The sequence below is a fragment of the Lytechinus pictus genome, chromosome 2 (genome assembly GCF_037042905.1).
Source record: "Lytechinus pictus isolate F3 Inbred chromosome 2, Lp3.0, whole genome shotgun sequence".
NCBI lineage: Eukaryota > Metazoa > Echinodermata > Echinoidea > Temnopleuroida > Toxopneustidae > Lytechinus > Lytechinus pictus.
In genome coordinates this window covers 25,612,725-25,633,744 of record NC_087246.1, presented here as the reverse complement: position 1 = coordinate 25,633,744, position 21,020 = coordinate 25,612,725, and the positions used below count along the sequence as shown (strand labels likewise).

Below are 21,020 nucleotides of genomic sequence, written 5' to 3'. Positions count from 1 at the left end.
AGGTGTTCTCTTTATGAGATGACAAGTACAGAGGTTTCACATCATTAGATAATTGATGAATCGTTTGTCATATGATTAGAATGAGCAAAAAGAGATGTTTTGGGGTATATTTTCAGTGTCCAAATGGGAGAGTTGTACGTGTGTGACATCACAGATCTTGGTCGCATTGCCAATGGGAGGATCTCCATAGCATTAGTGATCTCGACATTCAAATGCTCATAACTCTTTTATTGCTAGTCCTATTTTACTCAAAGTTTTGTTGATCTTATTCTTTGATTTTTCTGCTTTCACAAAAGCTAACTTGCTCCAAGAGTTTCATTCTCCTTTAAAGATTTACATAATTCCGGTGAAACAGTTCTAGGCATGTCTTCATGAATATTCATTAGGTGGGCTAATCATGATGTCATATCCCCATTTGTTCTTTTGTATTTTATTATATGAAATCAGGTCTATTCAAATTTTTTCTACCAAGAATTAAAACAATTGGATTGAGAACTGATTAAGTGCATTATGTATTTATTGCTGTAACTTATTTCATTATAATGGATACACATCGTTTACTTATGTATGAAAAAATGAAACAATTATGATTTCATGTAATAACATTAAAAAAAGAAAAGTGGGGATGTGACATCATCAGCCTACCAAATGAATATTCATGACGAAGTGCATTTAACTGTTTTCACAAAATATTGCTAAACTTTAAAATTCAATAACTTCGTTATTTGTCATCCGATTTTGATGAAATTTCAGCATTTTGCTCGGTGAATTTTACTATGTTTATTTAGATATAAATATTTCCAGCCCGGAGCATCCCTTTAATTCTGATATTGCGTCTACTGGTAAATTATCAACAATTAAGAGGTGAAGTACAAGTCCACCTTGCTCCTTGCTATCAGGTTTTGTACTGTAAATTGAACTTATACAACTTGTTAATTTAAATGTACGTGTGTTTGTGTGTTTTGTGTATATATCTCTCTGACGTGCCATTAATATTCTATGTAGTTTTAATGTATATTTTAATTTCTCACGTTTTATTACCTTTCGTAGTAGCTCATGTGCATGATTGCGCATGTGCGTGTGTGTGTTTGTGTATTTAGGTACATGCCGTACATTTGTAAGCTATTTCATTCTCCCCTTCCTCACTCTTCAATCTCCTGTCTCCACCTTCATTTTTTCGATATACCTCCTAGCTCTGCCGTTTTTCTTAATTCTATTTCTTAAACTTATGCCCTCTACACTGTATTCTTTCCTGTTCTCTTCGCTTACACGATGTTATGTATGCATTCTTATGTATCTTTGTACTTATGTTTCACATGTGATCTGTGTCTTACAAGATATGCCTCTTAATAATTCACCTCAGTTCTGTATTTTAATTATTGCTAATTCATTGTTACTCAGTGGCGTAACTACGGGGGGCATGGGGGGCGCGTGCCCCCCCCCCCCCCATCGGCTGGCCAAAAAAAAAAAAAAACGGGGATAAGGAGAAAAAGAGGGAGAAAGGAAAAGAAACGTAGTGGGTAAGAAGAAGTTATTGTTTATTATAATAATATTGTTATGATATAATTGTGTTATGTTATATTAGAGACGCAAAATGAAACATAAACAAATTTGCTCAGGGCCTATGTCTTTATTGTTCCTGGTGCTTGCATTATTTGTTTAACGAGATATATAATCCTGTTGTGCTAAAACCTCCCGTTTTCAAGTCAATACACACCAAATATATTTCCTCGCACTTCATGCTATTATTGTTTTATGTAGTGACATATGCCTATTTTTCATGATTTATTAACGTGATCGCCCCATTTTAAGGTCTTAATATGAAATGTTGCCTGTCCGTGCTTACGTTTGCATTATAGTGGATTAGTGAGATATGTCTGCTCTTCATGAATTCCTAAAATCAATCCTTAAAATGTCCCTTTTCTGATCTAAATATAAACAATTTTCTGCTAGCTCTTCGCGCTCGCACCATTGGTTAATGAAATACGTATGGTCTTAGTGAATTCCCACAAACAAGCCTTAGAATGCCCCTCTACAGGTCTGAATTTCCTAAATTTTCAGCTCGGTCTTCGCGCTCGCATTTTTTTATTTGTGAGATGCGTATGTTCATCATGATTAGAAAGACTACAAGTACTTTACGTATTTAGATGTAATTCTAACAAAATCAACAAGCGCTTGGCACTCGCATTAGATGACTACGGGGAGATATGTATAATCTTAATGGATTCCTAAAATACAGTCCTTTAAGTGTCCCTGTTTGGGGTCAATATATACAAAAATTTCAGTTCGAGCTTCGCGCTCGCATTGTTTGTTTAGCGAAAAAGGTACGTATCATGATTACAAAAATTTGCTTATATTGTCCTTTTTTAGGTCTACCAAAAATTTTCAGCTCGCGCTTTGCGCTCGCATTATTTGATCAGTGAGATACATATCCGTTTAATGGCACTGTCCTTAAAATGCCTCTATTAGGTCAGTATATTTGGCAACTGAGCGCGCTTCGCGCGCTCAATAAGTAATAAGTGACTCAATTTTTTGCTGGTGCCCCCCCATGCCGTGACCCACGGTACGCCACTGAACTGTTGTTACTTCATTGATGACATGTATAATGTTGTGTAGAATTGAAATAAACTTGAACTTGAACTTTTACTCTTAGACCTAAAGGGATTTTGCATTGTAAATAAAATGTTAAAAGTGTATATTTTTTCATATAAGTTTGTATTACATCTATAAGGGGGTTTTCACTTGAGATTATATATATGGCGTTGTTTCTATATTTGTACTATTCTTTATTTGAATTGTCATTATTGTTAATGCATCATGTATTTGCTGATTCAATACAACCTTGCAATAAAATCTCGTCCATGTAAACATGATATTTGGCAATCTTCGAGGAAGTTGTCTTAAGATACTTTGATCCTCTATCGTTGACAGTAGATATTCATCAAAATGTTTGCTATTGGACGAACTAATAATTATATCTAAATAATATACGTGTAAATGTATGCGTATATATTTATTACATTAACATACTCACTTTAACTTTCATGACATTACGTCATCGGTACGTTTCATCCCGTAATTGCACCAGATTCTGTTTTTGTTCAATTACGGTGTTAAAAAGAACACTAGACTGTGTTGTGAGGACCGCTCAAAGCAAGTGTAAAAATGCACCATGGACTCAACATCAAGTTGCGTTGATACAACAAACATAATGATATTAATATCACCAATAGGTGCTGAAGTTGAACTTGACACCACACTTTACGCGGTCCTCTAACAACACCTTCCTGTGGTGCATGCATTGTACACTGTAAAACTGTGGAGTTAAAACTGACACCAGTTGATGTCTACAGAGGACCACACCCTGGGGTGTTAACATTACACCCTAGAGATTGAATATAACACCAATAAGTGTAAATGTAACAACGAAAGTAGTTTTAAAAACACCTATAGGTGTTAAACTAACAATGTCAAGTTAACACCGGTGTAAAATAACTGATGTGGTCCTCTATGTACACCGGTTAGCACCACAGTTTTTGCTGTGTATCATGAAAAATCATTTTTGATTACCTGCAATGATTTCAAAGAAATTACATAATTTTCAGCAAACGGCAATACATTTTGGGGATCTTTTCTGTTTACATTTAGGCCTATGATGGGCCCAATTTCTTCAACGAGGTGAAGAGGGAATGAAAAGTCAATCTGATGACAGAATGTGATGCCTCATTTACACCAACGAAACCGATACCAAACCAGACCGATCTTACGTCGTTCAGAATAATGTAATGTCCTCGATCGGTCTGGAATTGGTCTCGTTGGTGCGACTGAACTTGACCCCTATTACATCCCATATTCATCTTCTTATCAAATGTATTACAACTACGACTACTATTCTTTAATATGACCATAGAATAATAAATATAAACATAAATTTAGAATAAGCTGTGTCAATCCTTGCTGTGGAATCACCTTTTACAAGTGTCATTGTGTGAGATATACCGTAAGGGCACTAGTATTCGACCTTTTTGGAGAGTTTCCTCAAATATATAGAAATATAGAATTTACCTGAATTTCAGACCCGTCTGATTTCCAAGAGCAAATGCTGGTTATTCTTTTTCTGTTATTTTTTCTTCAACCCGTCGACTGTGTGCGCGGGCGATCGAATTATACGGCGATGGTTTTTGGCACTAGTATTCAACCTAGCGATGAAAGATGGCCCTGTCTTTCAATCTGCCCTTGTCCCATCCGACTATGGACTAGACCATTTGAGATGAGACCAAACAGGGAATTAATCAAAGCCAGAGACTTACATAGATCTGGATCTAATTTAGCAATCTAAACCATTTTGAAATTCGCGATCTACCATCACTAGGTTGAATACTAGTGCAATTCAGTGCAAAAAGTCATCGTCGCATAATTCGATCCTCCGCGCATACAGTCGACAGATTGATATAGTATCCCTAAATTAGACCCCAAAATAGCCAATCTGGAATAAAATTATTGGAAATGGTTTTTCAACAGATTTGAATAGATATGAGTGTCAACATTTAGCAAAAACAAGTTAGGAGGAATACGGGTCGGGGAAAGTGTTTTTTCAAGGTCAAAGTTCAATGACCTTTTCATATATACTGTATAATGGTATCTCTGAGATGGAAAGGCGCAGGTTGATGATAATGGTGTCAAAATGCACAAATTCTTACCAGATATCAAATAAGATAAAATTAATTACGAAGAATGCATATTCACCGATAAAATTCAAGGTCAAAGCCTTTCAAAGGTCAATGACCTTTTTTTTTTACATTATATACCATACCGTATAATGGTATCTCTGAGATGATAAGGTACAGGCTGGTGATCATGGTGTCAAAATGTACAGATTCTTACAAGAGATCAAGTCAAATAAATTTGAGTACCTAGAATGGACATTCACCAATAACATTCAAGGTCAAAGATTTTCAAAGGTCAATGACCTTTTTACATTATATACCATACTGTATAAAGGTATCTCTGAGATGAAAAGGCACAGGTTGGTGATCATGGTGTCAAAATGCACAGATTCTTACCACAAGATCAAATAAAATAAAATTAAGTACCTAGAATGCACATTCATCCATAAAATGTAAGGCCAAAGGTCAATGACCTTTTATACATTATATACCATATTATATAATGGTATCTCTAAGATAAAACGGCGCAGGTTGGTTTTCTGGTTACGCTTCGTAATTCCGAAGGTTCTTTATTCCGAATGTTCGTAATTCCGAAACACGTAAATTGCCTATACCTCCATGTTCGTTAATCCGAAAACGCAAAAGGGTTCGTTAATCCGAACATTTGTGGCGTTATTCCGAAGGTTCGTTATTTCGATGGTTCGATATTCCGAAAACGAAATAGAGTTCGATGTTCCGAAGGTTCGTTAATCCGAAAACGAAATAAGGTTCGTTGTTCCGAAGGTTCGTTAGTCCGAAAACGAAATAAGGTTCGTTAATCATTTCGTTTTCGGACTAACGAACCTCATTTTGTTTTCGGATTAACGAATCTTCGGAATTACGAACCTCACTTCGTTTTCGGACTAACGAACCTTCGGAATTACGAACCTCATTTCGTTTTCGGACTAACGAACCGTCGGAATTACGAACCTTCGGAAATACGAACCTTCGGAATAACGAACCTTCGGAATAACGAAGCTTCGGAATTACGAATGTATGCGTGTTTTCTTGGTGTCAAAATAAACAGATTCTTACAGGAAGATTAAATAAAATAAAATTAAGCATCGAAAATGCACATTCACCCATAAAATTCAAGGACAAAGGTCAATGTCATTTTTAACATTAGATAATAATAATGGTATCTCTGAGATAAAACACCGCAGGTTGGTGATCTTGGTGCCAAAATGCAAAGATTAGTACAAGAAGATTAAACAACACCAAAATAAGTATAAAGAATAAACTTTCACCCTTGAAATCCAAGATCAGAGGAAATATAATATGATATATTATATATAATCTGTATGAAAAAATTATCAAAAATTTATCCTTTGTATTCATATTCTATTTGTGAATAACGTAAATAAAGATGGCTAATTTGTAATGAAAACATGGAGGTTTCATAATTTCAGTATGAAATAATGAAGGTCATGGAGAATGTATTTAGGGGTCAGAGGTCAATGAACCCTTTCCAAAATATCAGTGGAAATTAAGTAAAAAAAAGTTGATAACCAAATAACACTTCTTCATATACTGCGATGCGTTGCCAAGAGCAATGCAAAAAATAAATGAAATCAAGTATATAATTTGAAATGATTTTATTTTAAGTAGCTGTATTAATACATCATAATATCTTAATCAAGGTTGTCGTGTCTTTTTCTCTCCAGCGATAGGCCACTCACTTCAATGCTATAATAAATACTATAAACTATTAGCTTAATATTCTGAAAATGGATAGGATAGGTCTAACCACTAGCGTACCTACGGGGGGGGGGCACTCTGCCCCCCCTGACGAGCCACAACCCATACAAAAGACATATACCTGCCCCCCCCCTGACGAGCTTAAAAGACCTTTTTGCCCCCCCCCCCCCTGACGAGCTTGAAGACTTTTATTGCCCCCTGATGACCTTGAAGACCATTTTTTTTTTTTTTTTTTTTTTTGCTTGTCAAATTTTTTGGCGACCGATTTTGCCCCCCCCCCTGTGGAAAATCCTAGGTACGCCACTGGGTCTAACCCTCATGTCACAGCTAGAATCATCTGAGAGCATTTCAAAACAGCAGAGGGATGATGATGAAGATGAAATGAAGGCCATCTTATAGCTGCAGCTTCTGTCATACATGTAGTAAATGGCATGTATATCATCTTCAACAAAGATGAATTCCCGTATTATTATTAATTACCTTTCATTGCGAGCTGCCAGAATCTCTTGAGGTGCTAATGCTGCAGGACAAAACTTAATATCTGCTCTCTGCCGTACGTCACCCATGATGCTATTTCTACTAGGTATCAGTTTGTACAAGGATCATGTATTTGGTCCAGGACAACTGATTTTTATGCACAAATTAGGCATATAATAATAACATTCAAAAGGAGATAATAGCTTACAAGTACACATCCATTGACCTAACAAAACTCCTACAGCACCACTTCCAGTTCTTGAGATTCAAGCTGTGCAACATATCAGTAATACTATAGATCCTGGTCTGATATCCCTTGACAGAACGTTAGGCTTTCATTGAATGGGCCAGATCAAAGTCCTGAAAATGTAAGAAAGTTTTCAAGAGTTTAATTACTCTTTGCTGAAGTTGAGACACTTAACTTCATTTGCTATGACAAAAGCTACAGCTCCAATGATTGCCTTATTTTTATTATTCATCATTGTCCCTGGCTGTATGAAAATGTTCTCGGATGATGCTTGCCATAAGGGTTAGGCATATCCTTTCCATTTACAGATTAAGTTATAGTTCTATAGTATTGATTGTAGCATTTGAGGAATTAGTACCTTGATTTAGATTTATAAAATGCATATCTAAATGCTGCTACTTTAGACAACTTCACCATTTCAAATTATATCATACAATATTTGTTTTAAACACTTTTGGCAATGCATTACTACAATATATTTCAAAAAGTGCTATTCTCAATTTCACCTCGAACTTGTATTTTGACATCATCATTGGTCAAGGATTCAACTATTAAATTTATGTTCATTTTCCACGCAGGTCAGTCTTTTTCCCATCAGAATCACTGTACCTACATGCCACAATCACGTTATATCGACCTATTTACTTAAATTCCCTGACGTTATTGACATAGTTGATTGACCTCTAGCCCCTAAATATATTTTTCATGGCCATTTTTTATCCTTATTTCAGAGTGAAATTATTAAACATCCAAGTTTTCATTACAAATAGCTATCTTTCTTTCTATTATTCACAAATAAAATGTGAATATAATGGATTAATTCTTTTTTGGGGGAATCATGCATGGATATATAAATATTTCATAACTTTTGACCTTTGACTTTGGATATCAAAGATGAAGGAATATTCTTTATGATTATTTTGTGCCTTTTTATCTTCTTGCAAAAATTGCTTTGTTACACCAAAATCACCATCATGCAGCGTTTTATCTCAGAGATAGCATTATACGATACATAGTCTATGTAAAAAGTTCTTTGACCTTTGACCTTGAACTGTATGGATTAATATGCATTCTAGGTGATTTACTTTATCGTATTTGACCTTCCTGTAAGAATCTGTGCATTTTGACACAACGATCACCAACCGGTGCCGTTTCATCTCAGAGATACTATTATACAGTATCATACATAATGTAAAAAAAAGGTCATTGACCTTTGAAAGGCTTTTACCTTGAATGTTATTGTTTAATGTGCATTCTGGGTACTTAATTTTATTTTATTTGATCTTCTTGTAAGAACCTCTGCATTTTGACCCCAAGATCATCAACCTAATTTTTAACTAAGAGATACCATTATACCGTATATGGTATATAATGTAAAAAAGGTCATTGACCTTTGAAAGGATTTGACCTTAAATTTCATGGGTGATTAAGCATTGTAGGTACTTGATTTGATTTTATTTGATCTTCTTGTAAGAATCTGTGCATTTTGACACCATGATCACCAACCTGTAATATTTTATCTAGGAGATACCATGATACAGTATAGTAAAACAAGTGGAATGCCTCTGGCGACCTCACCTGCATCACGCGATTCAATATAGCAGCAGTGCTGACTTTGAAAACTACTATAACTCGCACAAGATGTTAAGTGATACTTGGTTACTCTTATGTCCACGTTTTATGAACTAGACCAATACACTTACAGAGATATGATGGTAATTCAACAAATACCCCGAACATGGCCAAAGTTCATTGACCTTACATGACCTTTGACCTTGAACATGTGACCTAAAACTCGCACAGGATGTTCAATGATACTTGATTACTCTTATGTCCAAGTTTCATGAGTCAGATCCATAAACTTTTAAAGTTATGATGGTAATTCAACAGATACCCCCATTATGGCAAAAGTTCATTGGCCTTTGACCTTGGTCATGTGACCTAAAATGTGCACAGGATGTTCAGTGATACTTGATTACTCTTATGTCCAAGTTTTATTAACTAGACCAATATACTTTCAAAGTTATGATGGTAATTCAACAAATACCCCCAATTCGGCCAAAATTCATTGACCCTAAATGACCTTTGACCTTAATCATGTGACCTGAAACTTGCACAGGATGTTCAGTGATACTTGATTACTATTATGTCCAAGTTTCACGAATCAGATTCATAAACTTTCTAAGTTATGCTGTCATTTCAAAAACTTAACCTTCGGTTAAGATTTTGACGTTGATTCCCCCAACATGGTCTAAGTTCATTGACCCTAAATGACCTTTGACCTTGGTCATGTGACATGAAACTCAGGCAGGATGTTCAGTGATACTTGATTACTCTTATGTCCAAGTTTCATGAGTCAGATCCATAAACTTTTAAAGTTATGATGGTAATTCAACAGATACCCCCATTATGGCAAAAGTTCATTGACCTTTGACCTTGGTCATGTGACCTAAAAAGTGCACAGGATGTTCAGTGATACTTGATTACTCTTATGTCCAAGTTTTATTAACTAGACCACTATAGTTTCAAAGTTATGATGGTAATTCAACAAATACCCCCAATTCGGCCAAAGTTCATTGACCCTAAATGTCATTTGATCTTAATCATGTGACCTGAAACTTGCACAGGATGTTCAGTGATACTTGATTATTATTATGTCCAAGTTTCACGAATCAGATCTATAAACTTTCAAAGTTATGATGGTAATTCAACAGATACCCCCAATTCGGCCAAAGTTCATTGACCGTAAATGATCTTTGACCTTGGTCGTGTGATGTGAAACTCATGCAGGATGTTCAGTGATACTTGATTAACCTTATGTCCAAGTTTCATGAACTAGGTCCATATACTTTCTAAGTTATGCTGTCATTTCAAAAACTTAACCTTCGGTTAAGATTTTGACGTTGATTCCCCCAACATGGTCTAAGTTCATTGACCCTAAATGACCTTTGACCTTGGTCGTGTGATGTGAAACTCAGGCAGGATGTTTAGTAATACTTGATTAACCTTATGGCCAAGTTTTATGAACTAGGTTCATGTACTTTTTAAGTTATGCTGTCGTTTCAAAAACTTGACCTTCGGTTAAGATTTGGTGTTGACGCCACCGCCGCCACCGCCGTCGCCGTCGTAAAAGCGGCGCCTATAGTCTCACTCTGCTATGCAGGTGAGACAAAAAGCACTTTCCCCAACCCGTATTCCTCCTAACTTTTTTTTGGTAAATGTTGACACCCATACCTACTCAAATCAGTCAAAAATCCATTTCCAATAATTTTATTCCAGATGGTTACTAATTACGGGATACTAATAAAGAAAATACCGAAAACAGATAACCCTGTAAATAACAAAGGTATGAAATCAAGATAAATTCCCTATTTCTAAATATTTTGGGGAATTTGTCCAAATCTTTGAATTATGCCGGGTTGAATACTAGTGCCCATACGGTAGATCTGTAATTTTTTTTTATTGAGAAAAAATGAATAAAAGTGGAACTGAACAGAATTGAATATTACTTACGTGATGAGTACTGTGGTTTTCGTATGTAAATAAGAATTGAGAAAAAAGAAAATATTATGTATTTTCCCTTATTATGTTTAATTTTGTTTCTTTAAATACATGACATCGCTTTAATCATAGTGTGTTTAAAGAGATCAAAAGAGAAAATGGTATACTGGATAATACGGATAAGGCACTGGAACAAAATAATGAAGATTCTCTGAAATCATAAATAGTTTTTGATAATTTGGGCCCCATTTCCATAAAAACTGCTATAAAAGCAAAATCTTGCTGGAATAACAACTATCATGACAACAGAGGAAATTCTGCTTTTTGACTGGCTCTTCCAATAAAAGGTGATATTCCACCCAAATTTGCTATGATAGCAACTTTTTCATTAAATGGTGTCCTGGTTATTTATAATACACGCAGTGGCGTAACTACGGGGGGCACGTGCCCCCCAATCATGACTAACAGTGATCGGCCCCTTTTAAGGACTGGATATAAAACATTTTCAGTCCGTACTTAAGTTCGCATTCGTGGATTGGTGGGATATCTGCTCTTCATGAATTCGTAAATACATGGACAGTCCTTAAAATGTTTTTTTTCCTGGTCTGAGAAAATTTTCGACTCGCGCTTGGCGCTCACATCATTAGTGAAATACAATGGTCTTATAGTGAATTCCTACAAACAAGCCTTAGAATGCTCCTCTTCAGGTCTGAATTTCAAAAATTTTCAGGTCGAGCTTCGCCATCGCAATATTTGATTAGTGAGATACAATGACTACAAAAATGCTTCATGTGTTTTGATGTAATGCTAAGTCATGACTATGTTGAGATATGTATGTTCTTCATGAATTCCTAAAAGAAAAATAGTCCTTGAAATGTCCCTGTTTCGAGTCAATATATAAAAAAAATCAGCTAGCGCTTCGCGCTCGTATTGTTTGTTAAGTGAGACAGGAACGTATCATGATCACAAAAATTTGCTTATAATGACCCTTTTTAGGACTGAATATCAAACATTTTCAGCTCGCACTTCGCGCTCGCATTATTTGATCAGATATATATGTACATATACGTTTATTGTATGCACTCCTTAAAATTGTGTTTTGAAAATGAAATAAAGCAAATTTGAAAGTTTCTATAAGGTCAGTGTACCTGGCAACCAACGAACGTAGAGGGCAGCAACACACAAGCGTGTTGCTATAAGGAAGGTCAACTCGATACGCGCATGCAGCTGAGCTGCGCGCGTATTTTATTGTTCATGCCAACGAAATCAAATGCCGATCCAATACAACAACAAGTTAGTAGCGATCAAAAAACGAATATGAAAGAATATGACTACAACAATATCAAAGATAACTTAAAAAATATGTTGAAGAATATACATACATATAAAAACATACCTTGATATTTAAAACTTTACAAATATAAGTTTCAGGAAACTAAAATCATTACCAAATCGGTGATTGTTGTTATCAGCGATTTCACCAGACGGCTGTATTAGGTGATTTGCGTCGAGACGATTTTGTGACCACTCGCAAAGCATTTCGGGATTGAATATAACCACCTTATTTTCTCTGAGCTCTTCGCTGAACCCATCATCACAGTGCAGCTGCAGCGCAGCGCGCAGCCAATGCAATGCATCCGATGCATGGGTTGTTTTTTCGCCGTCCATGCCATGGTCTCGGACTCAGAGTTGAAATTTAGACCCGGATTTCGGGGATACAGCGCCTTTATTTCAGATTTATAGACTAAAAAGTCAAATGACATTTAAAATTTGAAATCTAACCTTGAACAATCATCGTTGATAAACATCAGCCCTGAAGCCATTACACTTCAAATCAGGCCAGGCAAATTAGACGTCATTGTCTAAGTTGCTAGATCTATGACGAGTCGCCTGAAGCCCCAGCGCATCATCAACGTCACTAGCTAGCTGCGCGACCGGCCCAGACTCGGCGCACCCAGGCCAGAAAAATGACCTCGATTATTACGGTGGTTGTCTATGCATTTATTAGTGGTGCAGCGAAATTCAGCAGAAGAAAATAAGAGATATGAGGTATCCTCGTCACAGGCTTAATATTCCAAAATGAGGAAAAATGTCAAAATCATGATTATTTAAGCTAAATATTTTCTTTAAAAATAAAAGTAATATTTTAAATATTTATACCAAGAATAACCGATCTAATAATTGTTCATTAAAAGATATTTGAAATTAACAAATGAAAAAAAATCAACTCGACAAATTTCCCAAGACCCCACCTTATTTTTTAAAGTGGTCACAAAATTCGAGCGGAGTTGACCTTCCTTAGAGCAACACGCTTGTGTGTTGCTGCCCTCTACGTTCGTTGCTGGCAACTGAGCGCGCTTCGCGCGCCCACTAAATGACTCAATTTTTTGCTGGTGCCCCCCCATGACCCACGGTAAGCCACTGAATGCGCAGACATACATTATACAAATAGCGAATAGGCATGAGTGCGATGGTGCGAGATTTCGAATGAGGTGAAAGAAAGATGCTCTATTCAACGAGGCGTGAGCCGAGTTGAATAGAGCGTTTCTTTCTTTCACCGAATGCGAAATCTCGCACCATTGCACGAATAAGAATATTCGCTATCTGTGTTGTACAACGCCTCGGAATTTAGCGAAATGTGAAAAAAAAACAAAGAGGTCATCCCTATAGTAATCTATGAAAAGGGAGAAAAAATACCGAAAGCAGAAAGCGAAATCCCACAAGCGCACATGACCTTGGGCAGCCTTGCGCATTTAGCCAGCTGGCTTATACGCGTATTGTACAACGCCTACTTAGCTTGTTGTACGCGAGCAAATGGGAGGCTGACACCGTGTTTACACTTAATCGGCATTTGGTTCTGAACCAAATGCCGATGCAGAATCGGCATTTGGATTGCGTTTACACATTGTTACGGCTCGCGGTTCAGAACCGCGAGCCGATGCAAAAACCTGAAATGATACGCATACCAACGATATATACGTCATAATAAAGACAACGCTGCATCAGTGCGCTTACAATTACGTCACAATGGTAAAGTAATTGAAATGTGCACAAATTGCCGGTGCAGAATCGGCTTTCTGTTTACACGTAGTAAAAAAGCCGATTCTGCATCGGCTCGCGGTTCAGAACCTACTACTTTGGTGGTGCAAATTGCCGGTTCAGAACCGCGAGCCGATTCAAGTTACTCGCGTTTACACGCTATGAAAAAGCCGATGCTGAATCGGCTCGCGGTTCAGAACCGCGAGCCGATTCAAATGCCGATTAAGTGTAAACACGGTATGAATGTCAAACATTCGTGTACCGTTGCACAAAAGACGTACCATCCAAAATGTACCGTCCAAAATGTACCGTTGCACGGCTTTAGGAGGTGACGTCACAATATAGATATATGGACTGCTTTGAGAGGCATGGTTGTTTCTAGAGGCTCAAGGGGACCGCAACGCGACTATGCCCGAGGGCTTTGCCCGAGGGCATGGTCTGGCCGATGCGGTACCCGCGAGCCGAATTGAAACAACCATGTCTCGAATATAAAAGCAGTCCATATATATTTTATGAACCGAATTATTAAACATTAGATCTAACGTTAGGGCCTAGTCTAGGTCTAGATCTAAAAGCCTGCCAGGGCCCAGTCCTAGGCCCCAAGCTAACGTTATGTCTAGGCCTTAACTTAGCCCTGACCCTGAAGTTTGATCTCAAAATCGAATATCAAAGCGGTTCATACCGATAGGCCCTACTCTCTAGGCCTAGGGCTAGGCTAGATATTTTTATTTTTGTTACCAAATTAGGCTCTGATTCTGAATAGGGTGATTCTAGGCTAGATCTAAAGTTAAGTCTTAAATCTCCATTAGAGTGTAATCCAACGTTAGATCTAGTCGACTAAACCTACGTACGTCCTGAAAACGTTAGTAACGTTAAATCTAGAGTCTACACTTAACTTCTAAGCTAACTAACGACCATTAACATTAGATCTACCCGTCCTAACCATGTCGTTTGTCATACCTAGCTGTCCTAACGTTAAGTTGAACGAATAACGTTTATTGCTAGAAAGTGCAGTGACCGTCTAATCTTTTCACCCGACTCACCTTTTGCGAGCATGCATTTGGGCGAACTGCGACAAGACTTGATGATTGATACATCCGTTATGTCCTTAATAAATTAGTTTTCTTTTCAATAAATGCCATATATATATTTTAACAGGAATTAACAAGCAAAAGTCAAAGATCGGCATTGTTCCATCGATATGTCATATCCGTTGCGCGCACTTGCGCAATAAGCGCGTAAATGCGCGAATTGTCTAAAACTTTCGATCAAATCGCGCGGTTATTTATGGTATCCGCAATCACCGCAGATAGCAACATTTTGCATGCAATCAAATAAGGATTTCAGCCAAATTTTGCTATGCCCGTCGTTAAGGGGCGGATCAGGGGGCAACGGGCAGAAATCTTGTTAACTATGCCCGTTGCCCTTGGTTACCACCTTAGTTTGTCGTTTTGAAGGCATGGTCGTTTACATGACCTTAATTTTGACCAATCAGAGGAACGGATTATTCGAGATTCTTAAAGAGAGGTTTATAATACGATTTAATTCATTGCGCTCAGTAAAAATGAACAATACGCGTATAAGCCTGCTGGCTAAATGCGCAAGGCTGCCCAAGGTCATGTGCGCTTGTGGGATTTTGCTTTCTGCTTTCGGTATTTTTGCTCCCTTTTCTTAGTTTTTTTCATATTTTCGGTAAATTCCGCGGCGTTGTACAACACAAATAGCGAAATATTCTTATTCGTGCAATGGTGCGAGATTTCGCATTCGGTGAAAGAAAGAAACGCTCTATTCAACTCGGCTAACGCCTCGTTGAATAGAGCATCTTTCTTTCACCTCGTGCGAAATCTCACACCATCGCACTCATGCCTATGTATATTGTTCATTTTTACCGAGCGCAATGAATTAAATCGTATTGTGACGTCACCTCCTAAAGCCGTGCAACGGTACATTTTGGATGGTACGTCTTCTGTGCAACGGTACGAATGTTTGACATTCAGCCTCCCATTTGCTCGCGTACAACAAGCTAAGTAGGCGTTGTACAATACATAATAATGCACTGTAATCGTTCTAAAGTGTCCATTACATGCTAATTAGGAATTGCGATGGAATTTGTTCCAAGTTCTATAGACTAGTTTACTTTAATAGGTTATTTTAGACATAGTATAATAATAGGCTTTTAATCATAAATTGGGAAATCGATTGGGATCAAAAGGGGATGTCCCTCTCTCTCTCCCTAGGCATTGCCGGCCTCCAGAAAAAAAAAATAGTTTCTGTTTGATCCATGTTACTAAAGCTTTGATAATAAAGGGGGAAAGAGTAAATATATTAACGAAAAGGGTTCATAAAGTAACGAAATGCTGGTAGTAAACATGTTTATTTAACAAAGCATATATTATAATTGAAATAATGAGTGTGAACATCCTACCGAGTCAATATTAGTTGCAAACATCAATGATGCCCGAGCTGATTGCACAGTGCTAGGTACGAATCTACAAGAGTCGGGTAAATTCCAGTTATTATCGTGCAGACAAAGTGATCCAGTTTTATCATCATAATAATCTCCACGAACTTCTGAAGAGCATCTTGTTATTTCATGGCCATTAGTAGCCATTATAGCGTTTGACGCGTAGAAAGGTTCAGCACCCGTTCCTGGTACGTAATCTTCATCGAAAACACCCCAGCGGAGTTTGGCAAACTGACGAGCAATCACCTTGCCTACATTAGACAATGTTCAAAACGATAATTACTTTCTCATTCAGACATTCATATTAGATCATAAGCTTAGTTGAAAAAAAAATCGCAAAAAATAAATAATTGTGTATAATCTGAACAGATGAACGCTTCTTTAGGGAATGGAAATGATTGCCTAAACCCGGCTATTATACCTATATTATTATTATTATTAATATACATTTATAAAAAATTAACGTATTGCTAGCTTGCTTTGATTATTTAAATCTAACTCCAATTAGGCAAAGATAATTATTACTTATAAAATCATGTTGAATGTACTTATATTTTTCAATTAAAGCCTTATTCAAATAATACCTGAATATTTATTAAGAGCAAGTAAATTTTTTTTTTTAACTGCCTATCTATTTGTGTTTGAAATTGTATTGGATTAGGGTGTGCAAAATATTTTATTCTTTTGATGAGTCAAAGAAAGAAAAACATTACATTATCACTCATCAGAAAATTTCAGATTTCTTTTTAGGTTTTCGGAAAATGTTAATATTATTCTCACTGTTTTATTTGTTAGGATGAACCGGTCTCGTATAAATGTCAGTACCTATCATGTACAGGTAAGTGACAATGCATATGTCTCATCTTTAGAAAATAGATGTCTAAGATGAGGTGATGGCACTGAAAGTGGGACGATTGGGGAGAAAATCAAGAAAGTCCACTCCCCCTTTTTTAAATATTGCAGTGATTGTTTTACTTGATTAAACTAAGTTGATGTAACAGTAATTCATTTGAGTAAAATGGATGCACAGAAAATAAGCAAATTTTACTTAAAACTGCCAAACTTATAAATACTCGAAAATTAAGGCAATTTTTGCCTCAATTTTATTGAGTAATTTCAAATAATTTCTTTTACGGTGCATAAAAACAAGAAAACAATATAAGATTTATAGGAAAGCTGGCGAACAGAATATTCTTAATAAGTATGACGGAATTATTTCAATATTGGTGTGTGCTCTAAATTCTCCCCTCTCGGATTACACACACAAAAAAAATGTTTGTTCATGCTTGATTGCACTCTTTTGGTTCAAGGTCCCCCTCCCAAAAAAAAAATTGCTTGAGCGAAAATGGAAGAACAAAAACAGCGCTTTGTGAATACATGCAGGATAATGTTTGATTTATATGTGGATTTCCCCTCTTCTCATTTGATTTTGGCACGGCAAGGGTAAAGATAAGCAAAATGAATTGAGTAAAAACTTTTTATCTTTTCAAAAGTGAGAAGCTAACCAGATATTTTACTCGGAGAACACATGTGACAGTTAAGGTCCCCTCACACCTATCCGAATAGCCTGAAATATGCCTTGCGATGGCTGGCGAAAGGCATTTTTTTTTATCGTTTTCAATGGTATCGGATAGTAAGTCATTTTTACCCTTCGTGTTTGGGTTCGAGCATCTTCTGAACTAATGGTGACCCGACAATTGCTACGCAAAATAAGACAACTGCTCCGCCCAAATTTGCTCCGTCGACACTTGCTCCACCGATATTTGCTCCGCCGACATCTGCTCCGTTTATACGACAATTGCTCCGCCGAAAATTGCTCCGCGACAATTGCTCCGCCGATATCTGCTCCGCCGACATCTGCTCCGCCGAAAATGACTCCGCCGTAAATTGCTCCGATAATGCGACAATTATTTGTTTATTTATTCGTACTTTCATGCGCATAACAATTGTAGCACAGGCCGAAGGCGTCAATTTACAAATTTGTAGGCCTATATATTGCAAAGTAAACTTAAACTAAGCTTGCATGATATATTAAATGACATACACAGGGGCCGCGGAACGGTTTTCAAAGTGGGGGGCTGACCATGCTAAAAATCACAATCGTAATGGTCATTTTTGCGTTTTTGTACACGGCTTTGGAAAAGGGGGGGGGGAGCTAAAGCCCCCCAGTTGCCCCCGGTTCCTCGGCCCCTGACACATATAAAGAAATAGAAAAAAGGTATAAGCACAAAGCAGGGATAGATATTCTTAATTCTTATTCATGGGGGGGGGGGAGCATTTGTGTAAGTTTTATACGTATTTTGCGTAACAATCGTCGGCGGAGCAAATGTCGGCGGAGCAATTATCATTGAACCGAACTAACAGCTGCGATTATTCAAATTCGCGCGGAAATTTTGAACATGTTTAAAATTTCCCGACGAATTGAAAAATCGTTGGTCATCTGTTTGAATTCGCATCTCTTATTTAGTCAGTGGTATTTATTTATTTAATTCGTTTTATTTATACAGGGTAGTCCCACCAGTAGTTTTGTACTGTTTTCCAGGGGGCCCTGTAAGCAAATATTTACAATATAACCAGTAGCGTACCGTGAACCGGAGGAGACAAAGCATTGGAGGGGCACTGTATTGTTTGTGAACAATGCTGTGCCCCCCCCCAATGCTTTGTCTCCTCCGGGTCACGGTCCGCCATTGAATATAACAGACAATTACATAAAGAAAAAACAAACAGAACGTGCAAAATAATCAGAAGTGAATACATGGAAAAAAAATGATGGTACATAAGTACAATGTAGGGAAGTTACACTAATTCATCTAGATTTCAATCAGCATTACAATACAGGAAAAATTACCCCTCCTACATTTCAATCATTTAAATTCAGGTAAATCAATGTGATTGCTACTAAATGTGAATAGTATATAATAAAATTTAATTTAATATGAATAGTATATAAGAAAATTTACGTTCGTTTATCGTTCGTGTGTTTTTGTCGCACATAGTCCCTCTTCGCGCTTTTGCCAAAGTGAACCGATCTCGAAAGAACCCGTAACGAAGCAACACGATGACACAACGAACAAGATTGCCTGATCTATTCCCTCGTCTTCGTTTCTAATCGCACGCCATATCAAACCATTGCTCACTGTTCCTTCGTCTTATTCCTGTATTGGGTGATATCAACCCTTCGCTCGCCTTCGGCCGCAATGTTCTCTCAGAGGTGAACCGAAAAATCGATATCCTTTGCATGACACATTTATTCTTCGCTTACCGCTCGTTGATAAAATTTGACAATAGTTACTGATTTGACGGTAATTTTATTTAAATTCGTTGAATTCGCGTGCATTTCGTTCATTTTTCCCTTTCGTCACCCTTTGTCCGCCTACATTCGGTCAGGTGTGAGGGGGGCTTTTAGAGAGATATTGAATGAACGTGCCCGTCATTCAGGCAAGAAGAACATTTGTAAGCAAGAGTCGTGATTCAATCTCTTCGTATATAGAACCTTCCCAATACGGATTATTTTCTAGAAAAGTGTCCCCTCCCCCCCCCAAAAAAAAATATATATTATTCAGATACATAATGACTTTGCCAACCACCTTCGACGGGTGGAGGCATAAAAATACATTAATATCTTACCAGAATTTCCAAATTGATGTTGACGTAGTTCAGGGTCGATCAGGAATGTCTTGGACAGTTGGATAAATAGTCCTTCTTGGCCACAATGGAATGGGTTCTGAACGTGAGGACGATGATTAGACTGTTGATCTGTAACGATAACGTTAGCATTCTCATAGGCTTCCAGCTGGGCAACCTCATATTCAACTTGCCTGGTCCAGTTATGGGGGACTAGAATCTTGATCGTTCCAAAATAAAACCTTCGATTGGTGGCGGAGAATAAGACGGAAGACCCTTCCCGAAATATTTCCTACAAAAACGACAGGTACAGATATTAAAAATAAGCCTATATTTCATTTCTAAAGTGCATATGAAATTAGTAAAATTAGATAAGATAGATAGGTAGCGCTGTACAATAGAAATAGTAGGTGATTTCTTACCTTAATGTTATCAATGATTCTTTGATCTTCCTCGATATCTTTGTGTATAGCGATGAGAATGGTTCCATATGCTCCATTCTCAATATTGATCGGATTGGGATCCTGTTGGGTATGACAGATCGGGGACATCCCGATAGACCGCGGGTCCGATAGACCGCGGGTCCGTTAGACCGCGGGTCCGATAGTCCGCGGGTCCGATAGACCGCGGGTCCGATAGTCCGCAGTGTGTGTAAAATTATGATCAGATATATCAAATGTCATCGAGAGGTCCAAAGGTCAAATGGTACAAGGCCATGGGGTTCTATCAGGTGCAGATCCATGGGGGGGGGGCCGAGGAAGAACTGCCTCACCCCCAACCCCCAGCTCAAAAAAAGAGGGGGGAAGAGGGGAAAAGGGAGAGAATAAAAAAGAAAGAGGAAGATGGGAAAAGAAGAGAATAGAAAAGAGAGTAAGAAGGAGAAAGGAAGAGAAGAAAAAAAAGAAAGAAAAAGGGGAAAGGAAAGACAAAGAAAATGGGAGAAGAAAAGGGGAAAGAAGAGAAAAAAGAGAGGAGGGAAAAGGAAGAGAAGAAAAGAAAGGAGAAAGTGAGAGAAGAAAAGAAAGAAAGGAAAAGGAGGAAAAAGAAGAAAAAAAAGAGGAAGGAAGAGAAGAATATTTAAATAGAGAAAGATGGGAAGAAAGATAAGAAAAAAGAGAGAGAGGAAGAGGGGAAAAGAAGAAAAGAAAGAGAGAGAGGAAGGGGGAGGGAGAGAAGAAGAAAAAAGATTAAAAGAAAAAAAAGGGGGAAAGGAAAGAAAAAGAAAAAGGGAGAAGTAAAGGGGGAGAGAGAAAAAAGTGGAAGA

General features: G+C 37.4%; 1 protein-coding gene across 1 annotated transcript; it reads right to left on the bottom strand.

The window, feature by feature from the left end:
• Positions 1 to 6,644: 6,644 nt before the first annotated feature.
• LOC135153288 (calcium-activated chloride channel regulator family member 3-like) lies at positions 6,645 to 20,405 on the bottom strand. Its single transcript, XM_064095808.1, has 4 exons — positions 20,179 to 20,405; positions 19,760 to 20,048; positions 16,094 to 16,383; positions 6,645 to 7,241 (listed from the first exon to the last, which is right to left on the bottom strand). Exons 1-4 carry the CDS (start codon positions 20,305 to 20,307, stop codon positions 7,209 to 7,211), a joined length of 741 nt encoding a protein of 246 aa, XP_063951878.1. The 5' UTR covers positions 20,308 to 20,405; the 3' UTR covers positions 6,645 to 7,208.
• Between the last annotated feature and the right edge of the window lie 615 nt (positions 20,406 to 21,020).

Coding starts and splice junctions, on each gene's coding strand:
- LOC135153288 (XM_064095808.1), bottom strand. CDS start 20,307: ATGTCCCCGATCTGTCATACCCAACAGGATCCCAATCCGATCAATATT. Junction 20,049..20,178: donor GAATCATTGATAACATTAAG/GTAAGAAATCAC, acceptor TCGTTTTTGTAG/GAAATATTTCGGGAAGGGTC. Junction 7,242..16,093: donor TTGCAACTAATATTGACTCG/GTAGGATGTTCA, acceptor TTACATTTTCAG/GACTTTGATCTGGCCCATTC.